At 44.1% G+C, this 26,653-nt stretch overlaps 2 protein-coding genes across 4 annotated transcripts in view; both read left to right on the forward strand.

Annotated features, from left to right (window-relative positions):
- Nucleotides 1-26,263, forward strand: part of dot1l (DOT1-like histone H3K79 methyltransferase) — a 46,332-nt gene extending 20,069 nt beyond the window's left edge. For 2 of the 3 annotated variants that reach the window (XM_080732958.1, XM_080732959.1), the window contains exons 15-28: nucleotides 346-459; nucleotides 3,274-3,365; nucleotides 8,606-8,707; nucleotides 9,665-9,802; nucleotides 14,089-14,214; nucleotides 14,670-15,094; nucleotides 16,348-16,450; nucleotides 16,668-16,817; nucleotides 17,467-17,509; nucleotides 17,641-18,254; nucleotides 19,755-19,960; nucleotides 20,070-20,134; nucleotides 20,568-21,191; nucleotides 25,199-26,263. In XM_080732958.1, the coding sequence (XP_080589084.1) occupies nucleotides 346-459; nucleotides 3,274-3,365; nucleotides 8,606-8,707; nucleotides 9,665-9,802; nucleotides 14,089-14,214; nucleotides 14,670-15,094; nucleotides 16,348-16,450; nucleotides 16,668-16,817; nucleotides 17,467-17,509; nucleotides 17,641-18,254; nucleotides 19,755-19,960; nucleotides 20,070-20,134; nucleotides 20,568-21,191; nucleotides 25,199-25,206 (2,810 nt within the window). In that variant the 3' untranslated portion in view covers nucleotides 25,207-26,263. Of the gene's footprint in view, nucleotides 1-345; nucleotides 460-3,273; nucleotides 3,366-8,605; nucleotides 8,708-9,664; nucleotides 9,803-14,088; nucleotides 14,215-14,669; nucleotides 15,095-16,347; nucleotides 16,451-16,667; nucleotides 16,818-17,466; nucleotides 17,510-17,640; nucleotides 18,255-19,754; nucleotides 19,961-20,069; nucleotides 20,135-20,567; nucleotides 21,192-25,198 lie in introns of those variants that run through there. The other variant, XM_080732960.1, reaches the window with a different exon arrangement.
- Nucleotides 21,834-22,767, forward strand: LOC308300871 (uncharacterized protein; the record flags this gene model as incomplete). The annotated part of the gene is made up of 2 exons (XM_080744767.1): nucleotides 21,834-21,888; nucleotides 22,025-22,767. The coding sequence occupies 2 exons, from the start codon at nucleotides 21,834-21,836 to the stop codon at nucleotides 22,765-22,767; spliced, it is 798 nt and encodes a 265-aa protein (XP_080600893.1).
- Nucleotides 26,264-26,653: the final 390 nt, after the last annotated feature.

Genomic DNA, 26,653 nt, shown 5'->3' on the forward strand with positions numbered 1-26,653 from the left:
GCTATGTACTTGGTCTGCTCTTTTTATTACCTCTGCGCCAAACCTATTTGCCAAAAATAGCCGATCTACAAGCTCTCAACGTCTCGCAGCGTGAGGCGTTGAGAGCTTGTAGATCTGCTATTTTTGGCTACAGTTCTACTCGGAAAAGGGATGCGAGGGTTCAAGTTGTTAATTTAAATGATCCTATCACACAAGGATTTGCCCCCCCTGTAGTAACTCTAAGGACCCCCTATAGGGTGGTTTCTCCTCAGGCTACAGAAACATTTTGCTTATTTCATGTTGTTTCACTCATTCAGCTGTTGGTGTATTTGACCCAAATAGGAACATGTTTGTTTCCTAAAATAGATGCATACCGGTCACCTCAGAGTCCCTTCTACCAGCTACCTCCCAAGGTTCCGCACTATTCTTCTGGTCAGCTACTGCTGAGCCCCACTCCCCCTGGCCTACAACAACTGCTGGGTAAGTTGGACCATCCATCCATCATCCATATTTTATTCTATAAGCTTACCTACGCGGGTGCCACACACGTCGGGAAGGATGCAAGTTGGGAATGGATACCCACTTGTTTGAGCAATACTTTTTAACTTTATGTAGTCTGGATATGTTTGAGTCTCAGGCTTAACATACATCTTCTCACACACCGTAACTCATATTCACAAAGAAGTACAAACAATAACATCATGCAAAGCTGAGCCAATCAATGAAGCCGACGGGTCAGGTTAGCCAATCAGGGAAGCCGGTGCCCACATGGCACAGCACAAACGGCCCCACATATTGAACTAATTGGCGCAGTGGCACAAACGGTATGCAAATCTCCCCGGTATGCGAAGACGGTGGGTTGGGTTGGCCAACTGGGAAGCCAGAAACACACCCGGGGTCAAATGGGACACTGCAAGTTCGAGGCCGTTTGTTCGGGCAGTGCCTAAGTTATGCCCAGGACAGACAGACAAACATTATGGACTGACAGACATACACAAGTTTTGTGAATTAATTACACCCTCCAGAAAAACGCGATTATGCGATCGCAGAATTTCCCGCAATAATCAATAAATGCCGCTGATTATGCGGGGGCTCGCATGATTTCACAATCCCCGCATATTCACCGCATATTTCGCATATTTCCGCGGAAAATATGCGAAATATGCGGGCATCGCTTGATTTCACAATCCCCGCACTTTTTCGCATAAAAGTATAGTCATGCTTCACCGTTCAATCACGTTCAGACACAAAACAGAAGCAAAACAATGATGCGCTGAGAAACACGTGGCTCCTCTCTCTGTGTGTGTGTGTGTGTGTGTGTGTGTGTGTGTGTGTGTGTGTGTGTGTGTGTGTGTGTGTGTGTGTGTGTGTGTGTGTGTGTGTGTGTGTGTGTGTGTGTGTGTGTGTGTGTGTGTGTGTGTGTGTGTGTGTGTGTGTGTGTGTGTGTGTGCCGTGCGATTATGTGCACGCTGCACCGTGAGAACTGCAGGCAGACAGAGAGAGAGATGCAGGCATAACGTAGGCTATACGGTATGAGCGTTCGCCCTCGCCAACGTGACGCTAGAATAACACACTCTTCCTCGGTCCTCAAACTTCAAGAAACGACAAATTAAAGTTTATCCTACTTGTTTTGAGGTCTCCATTGTACTCCGTTTGAAACGTTGTGTCGTTGCCGTTCAAAGCAAACGAGCACCTCTCCGAAAAAAAGTAGCATGCAGTATTCCATGGATGGATAGGAACAGCAATTGAATGCATAACATTTTAATCCCTTAAATCCCTTTAGAGAGAGCAAAACCACATAAATAAACCAGAGTTTTGCTTTAGCAGTGAGCTGTATCCTTAGCAATCGCATAGGCCATAGGGTAATTATTTTTGCCTTGATGTAGCCCATTAAGGTAATTAAATTGCAGATATTTGACAGAGGTTTGCTTTTTTGCCTTGAAAATAATGAAAGGCAGTCAAAAAAGTCTGTTTTGCATTTCTCAATTCACTCAAGGACCCTTAAATTCGTGTTTTGACTACTTTGATGACTACTTAGTGATGTTGTGAGCTTGTAGATTGTCTATTTCCAAATAGCCAGTGTACTGTATATTAAAGTGGTTTAATTAATAGTTATCAATTTTTATTATAATATGTATATATACTGTACATGGGCTATAAATATGTTTTTTAAGTTCCCGCATATTTTGCATAATTTCGCATTTAATCGCAACTTTCACAAGTTCCCGCATATTTCGCATAGTTTCGCATTGTCATCGCATAAATTCACACAAAAACCCCGCATAATTCACCGCATAATCAAGGATTTTTGCCCGCAAAATCAAGGATTTTAGCCCGCATAATCAAGGATTTTTGCCCGCGTTTTTCTGGAGGGTCTAATTAATGTATGGATGGGAGAATGAATGGGAGAACCTCCAGACTATACTGCAGTTATTTAGCTGCATTAGTATAGAGTCTGGCTAAGCCAGGCTACCCTAGCCCAGTGGTTCTCAACCTTTTCAGGCCGTGACCCCCACAATAATCATATCTTCACTGGTGTGAGTGAGAAAACAATGTTGCACATTAAGTTAATCCTCTGGGGACCCCCAAAATAATTCGGGGACCCCCAGGTTGAGAACTACTGCCCTAGCCTACCACTTTCACTGAGCATATCAGCAAGTTTGCTAGTTTGTCTGTCTGTCTGGACTTCCACCATTCTAGCTGTCATGAAGTGGCAGACTGGAAGAACTGAGTTTTTTTTTTTTTACTCTCAAATACCTGGAACGCGCGTTAGATTTGAACCACTTTAACCATTAGTTTATGCTTTAACTATTGAAAAATAGCAGATTCTACAAGCTCGCACTTGTAGAATCTGCTATTTTTGAAAAATCATGAAAATGTGTGCAAGTCTTTGAATATCTTTGACCCGATCTTTGACCCGACTTCTAAATCCTTCCTCTAAATCAGCTGTTCTCAAACTTTTTCATGTCAAGGACCCCCAAAATCTAATTTTTTCCCTTATCTCAAAATATGTTGTTCCAGGGACCCCCCCCCCCAGAAGCAGAGATTTGAGTTACAAAAGTCTGCTTTGAAAAATATATATTGAAAAGTTTGCACACATTTTCACGATTTTTCAAAAATAGCAGATCTACAAGCTTGCAGCGCGGCACTCAGTGCCGCGCTGTGAGCTTGTATATCTGCTATTTTTCAATAGTTAAAGCATTCAATAATTGTAGGCCTAAATGGGTTAAACATTCTATTCTCTCCTGACTCTCTCTTCCCTCTGTGTGTTCCTCTTGTATTTCCTGGCCACAGATAACATCAAGGTTCAGTATCTCCAGTTCATGACCTACATGAAGACCCCTCAGTATCGCTCCAGCCTGCATCAGCTCCTAGAGCAGGAGAAGGTAAATCAGACATTTTATATTCAAGATTCAAAGACTTTATACTCCCTCATGCCCTGCAGTGTTTCTTTCCCCTAGGATGAAGTTGTAGCAACAGCTGTGAATATTTAAGCGCATGAGCAACCATTTTTTGCCTTCAAAATAAAGGCCCTGACTAGGGATGCTCCGATCGATTGGTGGTTGAGTTAAATTAGCCGATTTATTAAATTAATGACGCGGAAAGCCGGAAAAGAAGATCTTTTATAATATAGCTTTTTTGATGCACTTTTACTTTTCTGGACTTTTACTTGTAACAGAGTATATCTACAGACTATTTTTTTCCACCACTGGGCAGGCCTAATATTATTAATCCATTTTGGTTATGTGCAATAATGCAACTGCAGACATCCTTTTGATAGGTATATTAGTTTAAATATTTTTGAATTCCTGTATAATTTGCAATAATTCAACTGTATGGAATGCTAATGTTTTCTATTTGACACTGTATTTTATTTCTACCGTACATATTTTATTACTACAGTTAATAATTCTGCACAATATAAATATGTTTAACTAACATAATAACTGATCTCAATACGTAATTAATTAATCAATAATCATCTATAACAGAGTTTAAATCTTTTCCTTTGAAAATAAATCGGTGTCGGCAGATCATGTAAAAATAAATCGGTGATCGGAATCGGCATCCAAAAACTTGATCGGAGCATCCCTAGCCCTGACAGATAAAAGCATCATTGACTCAAGCACAATGAATGTGCTCTTAACTAACACTAATGTGTTAGTTGTACGCAGGTGATTCAATGATCACAGCTTGCTCCTGTGAGCAGAGTCATTGTCAGTCAGTGTATGTGAATCCAACTGAGGTGTCAGTGTGTCTTTGTTCCTCCGTATACTGACTGACGTCTGACATCATAGAGCCACATGAGACTCACACTATGTCCATATATGGGCATTCCAAGCTATGGGCTTAATATTGATGACATCAGGGATCATCATGTATGGGCATACAAGGGGAAAAGTGATGTCTCAACAATGTGATGTCATAGGTCTGCTATAGACATAGAGGCTATAGACATTGAGACGTTGAGGTATTATTACTACTGACAAGAGGGTAACCGCTTGGTCAGGTGCCGTAGGGATACGATGCAAACACACCGTGCGTGCAGGGATTTTGTCAGACCAATACATTCTTTGTTCCATTGTCAAGACTGAATTGGTCACTATGGAGTCTAAACATCACAAAAATATACCACAACTGCATATCTAGTTGTGTTGACAAGCTGATCTTCTACTTGGATTAAGTAGGGTAGCAACCAAAGAATAATACACAGTGCAAATAGCCATCATTATTATGTGGTGAACTATAATGATCCAGAGCTAGGCACAGCACACATTGTGCAAAGAGATGGTCCAAAAATACCTTCATGTGCTCTGTTGGTGAGCAGGTATTAACAGCTTAAATACAGTTGACCTGGCAGTTAGGTCACTGTTCAGAGCTCAGACAGCTTCTGTGGTGGCTTCTGGGCAGTCCATGCAAATTGACTGCAGCAGCACCCAAACGTTCCCTTCCTGGGGTGAAGCATCCCCCTGAGTACTAGTCCTGCAGAGATGGAGAGGTTTGCCTGTGTGTATTGTCCTCAGTAGCCCCGTTTACATGCACGCATCTAATCGTATTAAAAACAAGATTTTAGATAAACCCGATCTAATTCTGCATGTATACACCTAAATAAACCCGATCAAAACCAACACGATTTAAATTCTGATCGGATGCAGAGGGGTGGTCTAGACTTTTTTACGACCCGATCAAAAGGAAAATCCTTCCATGTAAACACCTAACCCGATTAGAATGTGACATGTTCTTTCAGCGCAGGCTTCCTGGCCATTTATTGTGGCACTTTATAAACGCATTTTTTAATCAATCTATAAATGTGCAGACTGTCTGTGTAGCCTGCCTACGTTAGTGTGCGTGTTTGCGTGCGCTCACGCGAGTCCCAACTAAGACTCCTGTCTCAATTGAGAAGAACCGTAGGCTAGAGATCTTCACCTGTTATGAAACAATAATCAAATTACAAAACCAAACCTGAGTAGCCCCATAACGGTCTCGTCCGATTCCGTCCCGTTCCGACGTTCATTCTTTTTTTACAGACCGAAACCCGTGACATGTTGTCCCGAAATCCTTTTATTTCCAAGGTTCCGAGAGACCCGACCATTTAATCAGTATTAAAATCCTCTTTTATGTAGCCTAACTCACTGCAGCCGTGCAGCGTGCTGTTAACTGATTGACAGGCAGAAGAAGGCTGCCAAGGAATCTATAATATTAAGATCGAAACAAAAGTCAGGGATAAAGGAATAGCCTACTTATAGGCTACTTTCTAACAACAGAGGTAAGTCATTTTCGGTTTGTTTGACATGTTTAACTTGTACGCAGTCGCGGGTGCCTTCTCATCAAAAAATAGCCGATCTACAAGCTCACAACGCGTCTCAAATCCTGGCAGCAGGCTACGCATCACGTTAAACTGATCCTAGACCAGCATTATCATCTCACTTACACAGCTATTCATTCATCTCGCGGCCTCACGGCTAACAGACCTGATCCTAGGTCAGCCTAACCACAGCACACACGAAACAGAACTCCAGTAGTTCGGTGAGAGAAAGAGAAAGATATTCTAGCGCGACTGGACGCTACGTCCTCGTTCATCCTCCTGTGCGTCTTTGCCCAGGTCAGATTGATCTGGCCACTAACTAATTGTCTTCTTGCGATCATAAATAGCCTAAGAAACCACCAGCAAAACATCCTATATTCTTCATCAGATAAATAATATTTAAAGGGGCCTGGGGTAAGTGGATATAGCTAAGAGAGTCAATTTTAAAAGTATTACAGACTTTTTGTTTATTATCGTGAATGCACTTGTCCATGAAGCCATATGTTCTATGGGCCGTCGCCCGTCGGGAGCAAATATGGATTGTGACGTGATGATGATGATGATGATGATTATAATTATAATGATAATATAGGCCTAATACATACAGAACAACGCACATCCCCAATAATCTAATTAAAAGAGCATTGCAGCTTATTTTTTCACTTTGGTGGGGCTGTGTATTTGCTTAGGCTCCATTATTATTACTATTATTATTAATGGATACAGGGAAATGCGATCTATTTAATAATTTGCGTCACAACACGATTTAAAAGTGGGCACATGTAAACACCAGATCGGATTGATCTCACCCCATGTATACACTTGATCCAATACCTTCAATCGGGTTTATTTAGATCAGATTGGAATGAGGCTGTCATGTATACACAGCTAGTGATGTCCTCACCCTCTCCGTTGATCAGAAGGGGGTGTAGGTACTCTGCCGTTGCATGCAAAAATCCTCAGCCATCTCCTTATTTTTGAGCGGTGCTCCTGGAAGTAGCTAATTGAGCAGTGCGCTGGCGTTGTCCGTTTGTCCAAAGTTTGTTGTACGCCCAGTAGTGATGCGCGGGTCAGGTTTTTTTCATAACCCGCACGGCCCACAGCCCGCACGGAACGTACCCGCCCGCCCGCGCCGCAGAACTATATACAAATCAACGAAGCCGCCCGCCCCGCAACCCGCATTTAAAAGAAAGATGGTATATCATCTCCACAATAGCTCATCTTTATATACGGCTCTTCTAAGTACCCAAAGTCGCTTTACAGAAAGGTTTACAGTAGCACAATATTGTCATGGGCTAAATAAACAAACGTGTTGTTCAAATTGGGATTTTAGCCTATTTGACAACAAAAAGACATTCATTCAAAGACGTTCATTCTCTCTAAATCGCGGGGGCATCGTCGGGGTAAGAATGGCATTTCAGGTTTTATGTCAATCATATTTATACAGCGCCTCGCACTTTAAACAGACAGCAAAAGACGGACAATATTAAATCCTGTTGGTTATTGATTAATCACCAGATTGGAGAGATGGGAGCGACTCGAGGTGAGCGTGGTTGGTTCATTCAGTCAAAAAATCCGTCTCACTTGCGAAAGTCGTTTCAAATCGTATCCGTTGACTGGCTGGTTATATAACTTAACCGACCCAAAGTATTTATAAACGGACTTGTGTGGATGACAGAGACATTTAAGTGAAATCCTGATCAGTGACACGCGCTGAATTGTTTGTGCATTCTTCTCTGCTGTGCTCATGTCTGATGGTGTCAGCGAGCGCAAATGTTGGCAAAATGTGGTTCGTGGCCCCAACAGGAGCGGAATTGGGACAGTCCTCACACCAAGGAGCGGAGGAGAAACCTCGCTCTTCTCTGGCCTATTTTAAAACTCGCTCGCTCGTGCTCGTATTCAAAACGTTGTATTCTTATTCTTATAGGCCTACTCTTATTAAAAATAAAAGGCAAATATGAACAGGTGATTATTCTTATTTATTTTTTGCACATGAGAGTGATTGATAACCCGCCTGCCAATTGAGTCTGATCCTTGGCGGGTTGGCGGGCGCCGCGGGCACCGGGTCGGCCCGCGCATCACTAGCGCCCAGGGTCACATTGGCCAAGCTTCCTCATAAATTAGCTTACTTTCACACTAGGTGTGATTATTATTTACTGAGATTGAAGTTGGGCGAAGGCTCTGCCACCTCCTGCAGACAGGCCTTCTTTTCACTGCCCACCACCACTGTGTCATTGGCAAACATGATGGAGGTGTTGGGGCTGTGCCTGGCCACACACAGTCCTTGTGGGCAAGGTGTGCCTTCCACACTAGAGGAAGGCACTGGCACACCTATGCTTTTCCACATAATATAGTTGGACCTATATTATTTCTCTTTGTGAGAAAAAAACAAAACCTAAGTGCAGTTGAAGTAAACATATCGTCACTGTCGGGCAGAAACCTTGTATCTCCAAGTTTCAAATTTGTGAATATTTTCGTAAAGCAAAGCACTGCTTCATCATACAAGACCGTCACACAAAAGTAGTGAAAACAGCAGATCTACAAGCACACAACGCCTCGCAGGGCGAGGCGTTGTGTGCTTGTAGATCGGCTGTTTTCACTAGTTTAAATCATTTTTAAAATGATAAATACAAAACAAACGGTTCTGGACATACAAGGTTTCCACCCGACAACGACGATATAATCATAAAGGTGCAGGCAAAACACGATTTGACAGCTTGGCTTGTAGTATATTGCCGTGTATCTAACCTCTCCATTTATCCACCCACCCCAACTTCCCTCTCTCTCTTCCCCGTCTCCTGTTCTCCTGGACCCGTGCAGCTGAAACACATGCAGCTGTCAGGGCAGGCTGAGCAGCTCCACACGGTGTGTCAGACTCACAAGGACAAGATCAAAGGGCTCTTTCAGACCAAACTGGATGAGGTGAGCCCTGGCTTTTACCCTCCCCTGCATATCACAACTGTAAAGATGTACGTACAGTTATATTCAACAGTCATAGAGCCTAGTGTTAGTTCTGTCAGGACACTATAGTCAAGCTTACCTATGCGCGTCAGCTGATTTGTTGAGTAAAACTCAAATGTTTTTGCAACCGTCAGGTCGCAGTTACTACCAAAACCTCCACCGGGCCGGGTGTCCGTCAGTCAGTCAGTCCGTCAGCCGTCTGTCCGTCACTTTTGGCCCTACTCTATCTCCTGCACCGTTGCCCTTATCCATGCTAAACTTTGCACACACAATCCTTGGGTGGCAAACCACAATCTCTGCCCCTGATTTCTCATATGCCCCTCTTCTAGCGCCACCATGAGGTTGCTAAGGCCAATTTGTGTATACATGCGACCTGGCGGTCGCTTATCTCCCGATTAGGGATTACTGGTACTTAAAAGTATCGATACATCAATGTAGTCTGGTATTCAAAATTTACTTGAGCAACAGTACAAATGTATTGGTATCAAAATGTACTTAAAGTACCAAAAGTAGAAAGTAATCATTGTGCAGATTGTCCCGTTTCACACGTTTTTAAACGTATTACATGTATAAAAGAAACCTTTGAAAATAGCAGATCAACAGCGACGCATTGTGAGGTTGACGAAATGTATACAGTATAGGGCTGAAGGGGTTAATTTGTGTTTAGTAATAATATTCAAAATCTATAAAGTAGTGGGTAAGTAAGTGGATTTTGGGGACACTCTAGGTTCCTTTTATGGGCGTCTAAATTGACCCTTACAAGTCTGTAACTTTGACAGTGTACAAATGAAACCAAATGGACCCTAACGGTTCCATTTGTACACTGTCAGAGTTAAGGGGAGATCTTGAAATGTGAAAGTTTGAGAAACACTTGAGCTCGATCGTTTCCCAAGTAAAGTGTTGTTGTGTTTGTCTCAGCTGGGAGTGAAGGCCCTGACCGTAGAGGACCTGCTCCAGGCTCAGACGGAGATCTCGGCCCACAACCGTCAGCTCAAGGAGCAGACCAAACAGCTGGAGAGAGACATGGCTGAGCTGCGAGACCACAGCCTGCTGTTGGTGAGACCTCACACCCTTTTACCTTTTTACTCTGTGATTATGGTCCCACACCCTGCTATTACAGCTCCGTGGCCCTGTGGTGCTCAGCTCCGTCCTTATCGCCATTTTGTACACCTCTGCATAGTGTCAGTTCCAAAATGAGGGTTCTCTTAACTGAGCACACACTGCGCCGATGGGTCGGGGACCTACAGTATTCGCATTAAACACTTTCTCAAGTCAAGGACCCTTTTTGAAAGCACATTTTTGGACACTGCTCCTCCAATTTTTCCCCTATTATCACGAAACTCGCTACACAGTATGTCTACACTCATGTCATCAACATGGATCCCTCCACATTTTTTGGGGACACTGCTCCCTACTCTTTGTGTATACATGTGACCTACGGTCGCTTATCTCCCGATTAGGGAGTCTTACTGGTGTTTATAGAACACGTTTTAGTAAATGCCAAGCATAAGAGACAGGAGACCAGAGTTTATCCATGCCATTATAGTTTGGAAGTTGCTATTATAATGCAGGAATTTACACACAACACAAGCCAAAACCCTAGTGTTTGAACCTGTTTTTACCCGAGTAGTCAGTTACACTTTGGTAACAAATGTTATTATTACGCCTAAAAGAGCACACAGCATTTAACAACTTAGATGATTACGCATGTCCTGCGATGAATATATATTATAATCTTCAGGGAAATGAGCTACGATTGAATTTGTAGTCATTAATTGTGTCTGTCCACTGTGGTATTGTCTAGTGAACACCATAATAACACAACTCAATTCAATTCAAAGGAGCTTTATTGGCATGAGAAAACATACACCTAGTGCATCGCTGTCAACAGCAGCAGAAAGATAAACAAAGAGCTACAGATTATACACACATTATTAGCATTTTAATTTGAATGTAGGCGTACATGTTATTACGTCGTTTTGGTCGTTCTTTTTTTCATTACATTTTCCCTATTTTTCTCCCAATCCAGTCATTATGCGAATTCCCAATCCCCCCGTGTAGTCCCGTGGTAACCACGACGTCGCCGGCGGTCGCTTTCCTCCCGCTAGTGAGGAGTTTCCCCTGGAGGACGTAACGCATGCAGAGGAACACGGTGTTCCTCCCGGTTCCACCGAACAGGCGCCCTGAACCAAACTGTAGGAGCTGCTAATGCAGCCACACAAATTTTCCCGCCTCACCCGGCTTCCCACCTGCACGGGTATATGCACATACACCATTTTGTTCTACTTCCGGGTGTCTTTCAACTTCCTTCACAGGTGTTACCTATGATACTAATGAAGGCTCTGTTCCATTCTGGTCAAACAGAGTCAGGGTGCTGCTATTGTGCATGTTGGCTCACTGGAAACACTCTGCTACACCAGTGGGTCTCAAAATGTCCTTGAGTGGGTTCCAAATGTCCCCAATCCCCATACAGGTGTGTAACTCTGAGAGTGTACAAATGGAAGCAAATGGACCTGCAAGGGTCCAGTTGAGTTATGGGGGTCCTTGAAATTAAAGAACCACTGTACAATAAATCAAACAGAGCCTTAATTAGTATCATCAGTAACACCTGTGAAGGAAGTCGAAAGACACCCGGAAGTAGAACAAAATGGCGTATGTGCATATACCCTATTGTGTTCGTTAGAACACCCGGCCAACGGTCGAATCATACTCTACTTTTAGAGCAGAATTTATTTTGGTGGCCCCAAACAGCTGAATTAATGACATAAATAAACCTCTGAATGATGTAATTTTGTAGTTTGGACAGAGCCGAACTGAAATAAATTTGTCTCTAAAAGTGGAGTATGAATCGGCCCTAAGCCGGAGGCACTGTGCCGGAATCGAACCCCCGGTTTCTACAATGGCGTGCAGGAACCATGCCCTCGTGCCCCGCGGATGCCCCTCCCATGATACACTGGTGTCTATTAAATCAATGAATATTGTTGGTGTTCGTGATAATCATACATAATGTTTCATTATGCTGGAAGCTGTAATGACTGGTGAACTAAGCTGCTAATAAATGAGAATGCCAAAACTGGAGAGACCTAGATTTATTTGCAACAAGCAATCATTTTTGGCTACATACATATTTTTGTGGTTGTTTCTGTTTTAACCAGTCAGCTTTTCAAACATTTGAAAAAAAATTACTTGTTACTGTTTTAGGAAACTATACCATACTTTTGATTTAAAAACATTGATGAAAAAATACATAATAAAAAATGTGTCTTGTTCTGCCATTCATACCCCCAAAACAAGTGCCATGTTGAATGGCCACGTAACTGCACTGTGGGCCTCAATGTATTCAGGCATGTCATTTAACATGTAGGTATTATGCACTGTAACATAGGTCTTATCTTAAGCTGCGCTAAAACTAAGAGACATTCGATTTCAAATCAGCAGCTGCTCAGTTCCATGAAATGAAAGCTGCCTATATGGGTCCCATGTTTTCTTTCTCAGGCACACCATTAATCCAATCTGTTCTTGTTACTGCCGTTCTCTCTCCTCACCTCACCTCACCATTCGTCTTTGGTTACTCATGTGGCAGTGGAAATGTAGTGTTTTATTCCTTAACTCATTGAGTGCCTATCCCGAATTAGTTCGGGATATATTATCGCATCCCAGAGTGCCTATCCCGAACTAGTTCGGGATATAAAAAAAAAAAAAAAAAAAATTTGAAAAAAAATCTTTTTGAAAAAATTTTTTTTGTACCCCATCAAATCTAGTGAACATGATTTCAATCGCGATTTTGCATGTTCCACCCCCATACAACCCCATCTAACATACAGGGCAGCCATGTTTGTTTACATAACATGTAAAACATAATGGCGATTATCTCAAGAATGCCTGAACGGATTTCCAATCGGATTTTTTTGTTTGAAAGCTGTGAACAAACTGCACAAATCCACTCCAATGCAATCCAGGATTGCATTGGATTTTTTAGAGCTCATTCTTCTCTGTTTTTTTCCCATGCATGAGGTGTGCAAGGTTTAATCATGGCTAAGTTGACGAAAATAAGGCTTCTAAAATGCTTGGTAGCCAATAGCTAACTTCAAGCTAACTTCATCCTCTTCCTGTACATGCACAAAGGAAAGTGTTCAGGCAAGTCATGGCTGCAGGGCTTCTGCATATACCAGCATCTCTCTATGGGATTTTCTATGGCCACTGGGCGCCCTCTAGTGGTGAAAGGGGTGGCACTAAATGAGTTAATAGGATTAATGAAGAATCAAGTGCTTGAAAAGTAGCTTATCTGCCATTTGATTTTCTTTTCTTTTTTTTTTTTGGGTGGTAGGCTACATTTTGGCAAATTGACTGATGGCAATGGACACTCGCCCTATATATGGATAATATGGCACAGTCACCAATGCTGAGTCTCAAAAGTTGTGTAACTTGTGTAAAGTTAGTGAATTCATATTAATATTATATTGCAATAAGTACAAAAAAGATATATATCTACCTTTGAGAAATCAGCACGACTCTTTCCTTGCTACATGCTGTGATGAGATCACTCCATAGACGAACATTGGAAGCCCCTTCAAAAACAAAAAAGAAAATGCTATCATGACCTCATCGGACGATGTCCCCCTGAGTAAAAATACTTTTGAGTAATCCAGTATGGCCAAGGATTGCCTAGATTAGTTATGCCATCTAGTGCCAAAAATGTGTTGGCACGTGTTGGGCACAGTGGGCTCTATTTTTAAATACTTCAAATGCTGATCTACATCTGCACGTTGTGAGCTTGCAGATCAGCTATTTGAAATATTTAAAAATGTTTTTTAAAATAGTAAAAAAAGGCAAAGACGTTTAGGCATAAGGCATGGATCAAAATACAGCCCAGAAAGTATTAAGAGCAACCTTTCTGACACTTCTCGCTGTGTGTAAGATAGCATTGCGCCATGGCCACACCTCATTATAATACCAACACACACCCATAGGCGGTAAGATGGGCGCAAGTTAATCTGTTCTCTAAACAACAATGTAGGCACTGACTGGGCGTAAAAATCACAACTGCGTTGGTCAGAAAATAGCACTGATAATTGTGCTGCAACTTGGCACTGTCGTGAGCCAGGCGGAGTGTTAGCCCTTAAAACCCATAGTTGTTGAACAGACGATTCATCATCTCCCTGAACAGTGCAGTCAGTAAAGCAGCCAGTCCTTTCTATAGATAAATCCCCTGAATGTGATAAAGGTGGCAGTGATAAGCTATACTATGCTTTCTCCTATCTGGACATGGTTGTAGATACACACTATGAGGCCTGTTGCGTAACAAAGGTGTACGTGTGTTTCTGTGTGTGTGTGTGCTTCAGTTGAAGTCTCGATGTGAGGAGCTGAAGCTGGACTGGGGCTCTCTGTGTCTGGAGAGTTTACTGAAGGAGAAACAGGCCCTGCGTAGACAAATCTCTGAGAAACAGAGACACTGCCTGGAGCTACAGGTACCAACCACACATTGAATCATTTATTTATGCCCACATGAGGGATTATAATACAAGGACACAAATATTACACAGTGCTGTAAAAAATGTGCACGCACGCACGCACACACACACCAACCCACTCCATTTGTCCTTTATTATAAGTAATTTTCATATGTCCTTGCTTTTGACCAGTGTTTCTCAAAGTGTATTCCAGGGACTCTGTGGGTTCCTTTAGGGGGGGTCTAAATGGACCCATACAAGTCTGTAACTCTGACAGTGTACAAAATGGAACCAAGTGGACCCCTAAGGGGTCCATTTGGTTCCATTTTGTACTCTGTCAGAGTTGAGGGGAGACCTTGAAATGTAAAAGTTTGAGAAACACTGCTTTAGACAAAATGCATCACTCTAGCTTTGTTGTTTGTAGGCTCTCTGGTTCTGCTGTGTAACGGCGCCCCCTGGTTTCCATTTCATAGATCAGCATTGTCGAGCTGGAGAAGAGTCAGAGGCAGCAGGAGCTGCTCCAGCTCAAGTCCTACAGCCCGTGTGACGGCTCCCCCTACAGGAAGAACCTGGAGCCACGCCCTTCCATAGACACAGACCCCTCCAGGCTCGGCCTGCCCACTGCGCCGTCGCTCAACGGCCTCAGCCCCGACCTGTCGGTTAACGGCACCGGTTTGGCGTGCTTCGACCGGGCCGGCAGCAGGTACCTGCCCATCTCCCCGGACCACCATGAGATCGTGGCCTCCGCCCCTGACGCCAGGCAGAGGCAGCTCGCCTTCGCCCACGCCCTCCCCGACTACACCCGGTTCTCCCCGGCCAAGATCGCCCTGCGGCGGCACCTTAACCAGGACCCGGCGACCTGTGTTCCCTTCAGAGGCCTGGGGCTCGCCATGCACAGGTTGGTTAGACGCCATGAGTCCAGCAGGACGCTACAGTACAGGTCAAATGTCTTCATTTGACCCATTTAGGCCTAGAATTATTGAATGCTTTAACCAGTGAAAAACAGCAGATATACAAGCTCACAGCGCGGCACCGAGTGCCGCGCTACGAGCTTGTAGATCTGCTATTTTTGAAAAAGTCGTGAAAATGTGTGCAAATCTTTGAATGTATGTATTCAAAGCGAACATTTGTAACTAAAATTTTGCTTCTGGGTGGTCCCTGGAACTAAATATTTTGAGATGGCGGTTCGCGGCCAAATAAATATAATTTTGGGGGTCCTTCACATGAAAAGGTTTGAGAACCACTGACATAGTAGTCTCTCAAGAACAGACTAACTGAGCTCCAGTTAAGTGAAAAGGACCTTTTCTTTGACGATGGCTGGCCAGATTGCTGACAGAAACATAGGTTTTTCAAAAAACCTTAAAAGGATTCAAAAGACACTTATTGAATCGGGTCAGAATTCTAATTTTCACGATTTTTCAAAAATAGCAGATCTACAAGCTCGCAGCGCGGCACTTGGTGCCGCGCTGTGAGCTTGTATATCTGCTATTTTTCAATAGTTAAAGCATAAAATAATGATACACAATAATGTGTACCCGTTCTAAATGATTAGAACAATGATTTTTTTTTTTTTTTTTTTGGACCCCATCAAATCTGGTGAACATGATTTCAATCGCGATTTTGCATGTTCCACCCCCATACAACCCCATCTAACATACAGGGCAGCCATTTTTGTTTACATTACATGTAAAACATAATGGCGATTATCTCAAGAATGCCTGAACGGATTTCCAATCGGATTTTTTTGTTTGAAAGCTGTGAACAAACTGCACAAATCCACTCCAATGCAATCCAGGATTGCATTGGATTTTTTAGAGCTCATTCTTCTCTGTTTTTTCCCATGCATGAGGTGTGCAAGGTTTAATCATGGCTAAGTTGACGAAAATAAGGCTTCTAAAATGCTTGGTAGCCAATAGCTAACTTCAAGCTAACTTCATCCTCTTCCTGTACATGCACAAAGGAAAGTGTTCAGGCAAGTCATGGCTCCAGGGCTTGGGCATGCATTACCAGCATATCTCTATTATTCTCTATTATTCTCTGGTCACTGGGCGCCCTCTAGTGGTGATAAGCTGGCACTCAATGAGTTAAATGAACAAAACAGGCATAAAGATTGAATGTTTTTTTTTTCTTTTTTGTTTGTTTGTTTGTTAGGGGGGATTTGGGATGTGTGTCTTCTCCCCTCGGAGTCAAACAGAACTGCCTCTCTCCAAACTCCTCTGATGTCCAGAACACCACACCTAGGAGTTCTGACCGGGTACATATTGATCCTCTTCTACATTTACCTGTGCACTCCTACACACTACACATTATGATGACAATGAATGACAATGACACATCATTTCTCCCACTCTCCCTATACCTCTTGGCGCCATAATGTTACATTTTATCTATAAAACTTTTTAACGTTGTTTGGAAAAGCGCTATAAAAAATGAATGGGTTATCATTCATTATCCCATCTCCTGTTCCATAGGGTGGTAAGGAGAAGAGTCCATCTGCCCAGGGTGACAACACCATTACAAGCCTACCCATCAGCATACCCCTTAGCACTGTCCACCCCAGTAAGCTACCGGTCAGCATCCCTCTGGCCAGTGTGGTGCTACCCAGCCGTGCTGAGAGACTGGTGCGTATTCAGCACCTCAGTGGTGTTTCTAAATGAGGGTTTCTCAAGAGTGGGTGCCGTAATGAAAGTCCAGGCCGTTGCCACAGGATACTTTGATAATATTTAGAATTCATCAATTCAGTCTAATCACTTGGACCCTCTATACTTATTACTTGCACTGTACTTGGTGCAATCTACTGTACAACAAATCTCTTCGCCAGTTCAAATAGCCGATCTTCAAGCTCATAACGTGTCACGTTGCGACACGTGAGCGTGTAGATCGGCTATTTTGGGCAAATGTTCCCCCCCCAGAATAGGGATTCTGGGGTTCAATGGTTAAACGTATAAAGTTATTTTCCAACAGTCCTAGTGGAAACGGATATTCTTTCAAGGTTACCTTGAGAAATGCTGTATTTTAGGGAAATATTTACTTAACGTAATATGACATAAATGTCTGATGCTGTAAAGTAACAATGTAATTAATTTACAGGGGTTCCCTGACATTTTAGCTCCAGACCCTAAAGAGGGGAGACCCAAACCAGTCAAAATAGCCGATCTACAAGCACACAGCTCGTCAATTGTAGTTCGCTTGTCGATCTATTTTCAGTACTTCTAATTCTTGTAATTTATTTGATTTTTGTATTTATGAAATTATGATTTGTGATTACAGAGGAACACACCAAGTCCTGTGTCTCAGACAGGTCAGACCAATGGTAAGGATTGTCTTGACGTGTTTAATGCTTAATGTTTTATGGAAAGCACATTGAATTGCCTTGTTGTAATTTGCTATGCAATTAAACTTGCCTGCCTTGCCTAACATTCACTGCCCTTGTGTGGGCTCTAGGCTACTCTTCCAGCTATGGGCTGATGAACGGAGGCTCCCACCCCGATGACCACGACGGTGCTTCCTCCTCCCCTCCCCCGCACGCCAACGGCCCTCTAACGGGCCCGCTGGGCCGGGGAGGGCCCATCCACAGCCCGCCACTCGGCACCGGAGGCGTGCTCCAGTACGCCGACGGACCCCCGCGGATTCTCCCAGAAGACGGGCAGGATCGGCAAGGCTGCGAATCGGACGCCGAGCCGCCGGACAGCGAGCACCGGCGGCGCATCTTCTTCTCCTCTTCCTCGTCGTCGTCTTCATCTTCCTCCTCGTCGGGCGGTGCGGCTGGAGCGTCGAGGCTCCACCATCACGCCAGCAGCGCCAAGCAGGGACACCATAGCAACCCCCACCACCACCACCACCACTCGCCTGTCTCGCAGCAGCACACGCCCACGCACGTGGCCGCCGCGCAGCACTCCTCGCACAGCCTGGGCTCTCAGGAGGGACGCAAGCGAGGCAGAAGGAAGCGTGGCTCGGCAGGGAACATCACGGCGAGTGGATCCCCCAAAAGGAGATCCTTCTCTGGGCTGAGCTCCAACGGCCACTCCTCAGGGTCACCGCTCAACATCAACTCCATGGTAAAGTTGCTCATTTATAGCATTTTGCACCTGCAATAGTTACATTATTTTATTAGTGTTTTTACTCATTTTATTGGTGAATGGTCATTTTGTTGCTGTCTGGCAGAAACCTCTTATCTCCATAGTTATATATTCTTTTGTTTTTCATAAATTGATGCCCTACTTGATCATACTACAGCATAGTAGCAGATCCACAACGCGCTGCTTTGCGCTGCATTTTGAGCTTGTCGATCTGCTACTGCTACTTTTGTAATCCTGAAAAGTAACATTTTTGGACATATGAATCACAAAGTTATTATTTCAGAAGACGCAAGTGGGTGTTTTACAAGTAGCTAACTGTAATTTTATTCAATTATCAATAACTTGTTTAAAAAGTAAAAAATAAACAGATTATCCAAAATAAGACCACTTGGCCTCGAGTTTGAGGGTAGTAACATTTATTGGCTGTGCAGCTGATGGGTTCAGAAGATATGGCGGTCATTAATCAAACTTGCAAATCAGCGCAAAATTTGCTGACACCCTCGTTAGGAATGCCAATTGCATGGCGATGGGTTGTGTTTGTGGCTCACAATACTTGGGAATCTTGGTGCTCAACATTGAAGGGAGATTTTGCATGGTGCTTGGAGAAACTCTGAGTGTGCCAGGTTAGAGTCCCTTGTCTTGTATGAGTAATTATGTGGTGTGAATGACATAAGGCTAACTTGGCTTACTACAGCTTTTCTCAACCATATCAGTTCATCTTTTACTTAAGTTGCAGTGTAACCCATTTAGAACGGGTACACATTATTTTGTATCATTATTTTATGCTTTAACTATTGAAAAATAGCAGATACACAAGCTCACAGCGCGGCACCGAGTGCAGCGCTGTGAGCTTGTAGATCTGCTATTTTTGAAAAATCGTGTCTTTTGAATCCTAAGATTTTTTGAAAAACCTATGTTTCTATGTCAGCAATCTGGCTAGCCATCGTCAAAGAAAAGGACCTTTTTCACTTAACTGGAGCTCAGTTAGTCTGTTCTTGAGAGACTACTATGTCAGTGGTTCTCAAACCTTTTCATGTCAAGGACCCCCAAAATTATATTTATTTGTCCACGGACCCCCATCTCAAAATATCTAGTTCCAGGGACCACCCAGAAGCAAAATTTGAGTGTTCGCTTTGAAAATACATATATTCAAAGATTTGCACACATTGTCACGACTTTTTAAAAAATAGCAGATCTACAAGCTCGCAGCGCGGCACTCGGTGCTGTGCTGTGAGCTTGTATATCTGCTATTTTTCACTGGTTAAAGCATTCAATAATTCTAGACCTTAAATGAAAATACTCTGGATCTAACAACCAAGAGCGTGTCCTCTGGAATCAAATATTCTAAGCTACACATTGAATACTGTTGTTGTCTTTATTCTATATATCGGTTTATGTCAGTAACAAATACTCAAAGCATATTCTTGGCATTGGCCCTGGCCTGTACTAATGATTCCAGTGTGTTTTCCCTCCTGCCAGGTGAACAACATCAACCAGCCTCTGGAGATCTCTGCCATCTCTTCCCCGGAGCAGTCCAGCCGGAGCCCCTTTGGGCCCGACTTGGATCAGCCTCCGGTCCTGAAGAGAGAGCGCCCCCTGGAGCTCAACGGGGGCGGCCGTTACTCCTCGCCCCCCAGCACAGACGACGAGGACTCGGGGTATCCTGCAGACAGCTCCAGCTCACGGTAAGTACAGTACAGTATTTCTCCCTGTGGTTGGTTGTGCTATATTGTTATTTCACAGTTTATTAGGTGTGTGATTGTTTATTGTTCATATCCGTGGGTTTTCCCTTAGAATTGAAAGAAAAATTGCCACTATATCCTTGGAGAGCAGAGATGGACCTGGGAGAACAGGAGATGGTGAGAAATTAAAAGTGATGCCTGGCCATTTTTTTAAAATTCATTAATATTGTACAATTCGATGGCAGTGTCTGCTACAGCAGTGGTTCCCAAACCTTTCAGGTTCGAGACCCGAAAGAGAGATTAGTCGTTTTGCCTGGGACCCAAACAGATTTAAAAAAGAAAAAATAGATCTACAAACGCAAAAATAACGGATCTACAAGCACACAACGCATCGCTTCGCACCACGTTGCGAGCTTGTAGATCAGCAATTTTCACTACTTTCCAATTTCTTAGATTTGTTTGTTTTTTGTTTGTATGAAATTATCTGAAATGTAAAAAAAAAGAAATATAGAATCTTTTGAAATATAAATATATATATACTTTTAAAATGTTAAAAAGAAAATGGGATTTTTACTCGACCCATTGTTTGGGAAACCCCTCCTGTCACCAGGTCGCAAGTCAGGCACCAGCAGTGGTAACAGCACCGGCAGCGAGGCCTCTTCTTCGTCCTCTCTGTCGTCAAACAGCAAGTGGAAGTCAACCTTTTCGCCCATCTCCGACCTAAAGCAGCCCAACTTGGACCCCAGACAGGGGGGTTCCCCCTTCGGCCGGAGCACAGACTCAGACTCTGACCACAAGCAGCAGCAGCATCAGCAGCAACAGGCCAAGAGAGGCACGGAGGCGGACAACACTGTCTACGTGACCACCACCAACCCCTTCCTCAGCCAGGAGACAGGACAAGACCAGCGGCAGGCGCTGCAGAAACAGAAAGGCGGGAGTCGGGAGAGCCTGGTCAGCCAGAACCTCTTCATCTCCGCCGCTGTCAGCAGCGGAGGGGGCATCCTGAGCGGGGGGAAAGTCGGGGGTAGTCCTGTGGCGGTGTCCTCGGCCACGGGGGCCACTGTGGGACAGTACCTGGGGGCTCAGTTCCCTCTCGGAGGGGCCTCCGTCTTGCAGTCCCTGTTTGGGGCCCAGGCGGGCACACCCGCGGTGAGTGGGGCCTCGCGGATGGTCAATGGACATTCTGCCCTGGGGAGCTTCTCCACCGCTGGGCTGGCAGGGGGAGCAGCTGGAGGTAAGAACAATCACTTGATGATGAATTGATGGTTGTCTCTCACAGGTTGACGGTGGAGTTACAGGGGGTTTAGGTAGTTAGGGTGGTTAGTGAGTTGAGGCATTGGGAACTGGCGTGCTATTTGACGCAGGTAAGTGGAAGTCCAATGCTGCTGTCTGCTTGTCTACTTGACAAACGACTTGACTTGACTGACTGACCGACCTTGACCTTTCGCTGCTTTGCTTTGACCATGAATGGCTGCCTGAGAGCTAAAGTTGGAAACACCCCTGGAAAATGTCTCACAGAATAAATGCTTGCCACAAATATGGGATAGAATCCAGAAATTACCTGAGAGTAAAGTAGAAGTTGTCTTGTTCATTATAAATTGCCTAATTGATGTACGAAAAACATTATTATGACAGTATTCTAATGCTATTTTATGCAGGAGGCACTTGAATTGATCATTTTCTGTGGGTGTATCATTTAGAGGTTCTATATGTCACAGAGACATTTCACTGTGATGTCCCGGTCCAGTCCAAAAATGTGTAGAGAAATGTCTAAAGGTCTAAATGTAAAGCTCTACTAAACAGACCCTGCTGGCGTCACAGTGGAATGGCTTTGCCTGCTTTCAGTGTGCTTGTCTTGAGACTTGGCTTTGGCGCTATGCACAACCTGGCTCAGTTCCTGCCTCTGTCTTTCTCCCCCTCCCTCTTACTCTGTCTGCCATTTCCTCTCTCTCTCTCTCTCCCTCTCTGTCACATTCTCTGTCTGTCTCTCTCTCTCTGTCTCTCTCTCTACACCCCTCTATCCACCCCCACATGCTTCCATCTCTTGCTGTGTGATTTTAATTCCAGGTATATTTCACCACGTGGTTCCCTCAGTGTCCTCTCATCAGTTTGGGGCGGGCCTGCCCGCCTCCGGAGGTCTCGGCGCGCTGCTCAGCCTCTCCTCCTCTCCCTCCACCTCGTCTTCCCCGTCCTCCTCCCAGCCAGCCCCCATGCGCTTGGTCTCCGTGTCGTCCTCCTCCCCGTCCTCCTCCCAGCCGGCCCCCATGCGCTTGGTCTCCGTGTCCTCCTCCTCCCCGCTCCTCGCCCTCTCCCTGTCCCAGGCCCATCAGCACGGCCGCACCCTGTCGGTCCTGCACAGCCCTCCTCCTCCCACGCTCTCCCTGCCCGCCCCGCCTCCCTTACACAGCGTCACCTCGTCCTCGGCGCAGCCCGCCACGCACTCTTCCTCCGAGGCCCCGCCGCCTTTGCCTTCCTCGCGCCCAGACTCCCTCCTCCTCTCCTCTCGTCTGTCCCACGCCTCCCTCCACCACCACCAGAGGGCGCAGTCGTCCCGCGCTCTTTCCATCTCCTCTTCTTCCTCCTCCTCGTCTGTCTCCTCTGCTTCTTTGTCTGCTGCTGCTGCTACTGCCTCCCTGTCCTCCTCCTCCTCCTCTCGTCCCCTCGCGGTGCACTACTCCCCTCGCTTGCCCCCCCCTCCCCCAATGCCGCCGGCGAGCAGCTCCGGGGGCGGCGGGGCGAGCCTGTGGAGGACTCAGGGCTTGCATGCTTGCACCACCACCACCCAGCTCCCTGGCTCCCGACCAAGATAGGACTCATGGAGGGGGGTGGGGTGGGGAGGGTGTTGTGGGGGTTGTTGGGAGATGGAGAAAGGGTGCAAGGCGAAGGGCAATGAGAGGGGGGGGGATGTGAGGAGAGAGATTTAACAAGAGACGGGTAGAGAGAGAGAGAGAGAGAGAGAGAGAGAGAGAGAGAGAGAGAGAGAGAGAGAGAGAGAGAGAGAGAGAGAGAGAGAGAGAGAGAGAGAGAGAGAGAGAGAGAGAGAGAGAGACAGGGTACCTGTTTTTCCCCCTGTGCTTCCAAAGCTGTTGTTCCTGTTTTGAACAAGGTAAGTCAATGCTGTGTTTAATAGTGTCATCTCTTTGAGTTTTGTCCACATGTGTGTGTGTGTCCTAGCACTGCTTTGAGGACAGTTATTTTGAACCCTCTAGCCCAGGAATTTGGGGTTCCCAACCCTTTTCAGTTCAGGACACAAAAAAGAAATGTTGTGTCATTGCCTCCTCAGGACCCACACTTACAAATGGGCATTATTAATTGCACATCAATGTTTCTAAAGTACGGATAAACAACAAACCATGAATTGCAATGCATATGAACATTTTAAGTTTCTCACCACCTCTTAAATGGTGTACACTATTTACTGGGGAATCAACATAAAATAATGTGTTACTATTTTTCCAGTGTCAAGTGACCTTTTAATATCTGCTGCTATGTTCTTGATTCTGGTTGCAATAGTTTTATGTCAGAGTGGGTCAGTCATAGTCTCAACTCTCTTTTCTACCTATAGTATATGGTGGTATAGCTGACGGTGAGATACACATCAATTCACCGTTTGTCAGCCTTCTGATTGGTCCCTGAGACTCCCTGACTGGCCAACCAGAAAAAACCATTCACTTTTTGCTATCGGGGGTGGAGTTTGTGCAGTGGAGAATGTTGCTTCCCTTGCTTCAGGCTTTCAGCAACTGTCCGCAGTGCGGAGCACGACCTTCGTCCAGTACGGCCGCGGCAGTAGGGGGCGATCTCGCTCATCATAATGAATAAGCTTCAACAAACTAGTTCACATGGACCTTATCAATGGTCTAACTAGTTACGATTGGGTACATATATTTTAAATGGGCAGCCAGCCTATTATGTGAGGAGAACAGATTATAGTTCTCCTCTTCCTACCCAAGATGCAATGCGCTTTCTTTTTCTATTTCAATTCTCTCTCTGATCCAGAGGATTAAACTAATTAAAACATATATTTTCGGGGGAAAATTACTGTTTTGCTATGTAATTACTGTACCTTTTTCTTCCTTTTTTATTAATATCACGTAGATGTGTTTTTTTTGGTACTTTATATAGCTGTAATGAGGCTATGACGAGAAAAAAAAATCCCATCCACTTCCACTATAAAAGAATCTGCAATAGTGATTCTGTCCCACTGGGATTAAACAAATTAAAACATATATTTTCGGGGAAACCCCCTGTTTTGCAATGTAACTACTGTACCTTTGTCTTCCCTTTTTATTAATATCACCTAGATGTTTTTCCTTTGGTACTTTATATAGCTGTAATGAGGCTATGAAAAAATAAAAAATCCCATTCACTGCCACTATAAAAACAATCTGCCCAGGGAAAATGTCCCAGCCTAGTAACAGGGCAGAATGGGGCGGGATTTGCAAACTAGTGAATTATGACACAGTTCTATCAGCTGCTACCCTATGGAATGGGGCTTCTCTCTGTCGTGGCAATGGAGAGGCTGACTTCAGTGATGCCCTGTTCCCTTTGAATGCCCGGTAGATGAGAGACAGTTTAACAATGGGGAAAAGTGGACTTTTTATAATAATTATTATTATTATCCATTCTCACTTGTTCCTGATGTAAATAGTGTTTCTATGAGAACATTTTAATATTCAGATTTCACTGAAAATGAATGTTCTATTCTATCACCTACCTTAGTCTTTCTCCCTCCATTACTGTCTCACTGCGTGAAAGACAGACAAACGAGTACACACAGGAACAGACATGGGTCCATAAAATATTTTGAAAAACTATTTGCAAATGCGTTTTAAAGGAGTAGTTCAACCCCAAATGACTTTTTCCTATTGATTACTCACCCCATGGAGACTTGAATATTTTTATTATTGAATTTTGTCTGTGACAAAAAATTGATTATAGTAAACCTAGCATGCCAAACATTGCACACACACTCCTTGGCGGGCAAATCACAACCTCCGCCCCTGATTTCTCACATGCCCCTGTTCTAGCGCCACCATGAGGTTGCTTTTAATGCCACGTACAGGCCAATTTGTGTATACATGAGGTAGCTTATGTCCCAATTAGGGAGTCTTACTGGTCACATTTTTTGTCTCTATGGCAAGTCTAAACGCGTTGCAATGCACCTAGGCATATTGTCTTTTCTTTCTTCTCTGACTCTGTGGCACTCATGATGTTTTCTTTTCCTCTACCATCTGTTCACAGGTAACTGATGAGATCTACCTCAATGTATTATAACCTATGCAAATGGACAGGCGTGGACCAAGTCGCTCTACTCACTTGTGCTTCGAAACGCCTGCACAACCCAACCGTGTCCAAGACTGGCTTCTGTACCGGGATCACCCTCTAACACACATGCACACACACACAGCACGCGTCATACCATACCACTATGGTACCCCTGAGCAGAATTCATAGGTGTTGGTGTCGTGCTTACATGTGTGGTGAAAGGCATGAAGCTATAAGAGTCACTGAAGGGGGACAGCAGACCTGAGAATCTCACCCTCCGCTGTCAACCTGTTATTAACTGTTATCAAGCTTCCTGGCTTGACATTGTGGTGCTTTTATATGATGCCAAGTCATAATACAATTCTGTACCAGTGGCCATTATAGCATCTAGTGCTTAAAAAAGATTAAATGTGTTGCGTGTTGTAATTTATTATATATAAGCACAGACAGTCCACCTATTTGAGCTGCACGGGTGTACCAAGTGCTGTTTATTTAAGATATCACAACACATGCCCATACTGTACCTGCACATGCAGCAAAGACCAGTCCACTGAACTCTTGTTTGGATTTCATGCAGCCATTCGCCTCTGCATGTTCATGAGCCCTCTTGTTTGTGCACACATCATTCAGTGGAATTAAAATGAAAAGATGTGTGAAAAAGCATTTGAGTACCAAACAGTATCAGGAACGTAACGTCGTAGCATAACTTGGCACAGGATAGTCTGTTGTTGGATACAGTCAAATGTATAGCTAAACACAACTGGACAACAGAACCTGTGGTTTATTGACCACCTTTTGAACTTGTTCTACAAATCAACTGAAGGCCAAATTTAAATATCAAGCAAAGCTAAATTAATTGTTTTAATGAACTTGGATACAGTTTGGCTTTTCGGCTTTCCTTTCAGAGAGTAGCTGTTAAAGGAGTAGTTCACCCCCAAAATGACTTTTTTTATATTGATTAGTCACGCCATGGAGACTAGAGTTCAATCATTCTTTTTGATTTTTGTCACATTCCTAAGACAAAAATGTGATAACAATAAATTTACCCCCATTCATTCCGGATGGTGACCCGTTTCGAAACGGGTCACCATCCGGAATCAATGGGGGAAAATTTACTTGAATCAAATTTTTGTCTTAGGAATGTGACAAAAAACAAAAAATATTATTGAACTCTACTCTCCATGGCATGACTAATCAATAGAAAAAAAGTCATTTTGGGGGTGAACTACTCCTTTAAATCTATTTACAATAAAACAAAATATGAGCAGAGCTGCGTGCCCTGTGACAGCAAGCAGACTGTTTTGTCCTGGTCGGATAACCCAATAGAAAGACCCAATGAAACGCATTAGATAAGATAATGCTCTATGTGGCATACTGTTTGCATGAACAAACACCCACCCACAGTAAATAGATATTGCTATCCAAATGTGA

This window comes from Nannobrachium achirus (assembly GCF_963921795.1).
Source record: "Nannobrachium achirus genome assembly, chromosome: 1".
In the NCBI taxonomy this organism is placed as follows: Eukaryota; Metazoa; Chordata; class Actinopteri; order Myctophiformes; family Myctophidae; genus Nannobrachium; species Nannobrachium achirus.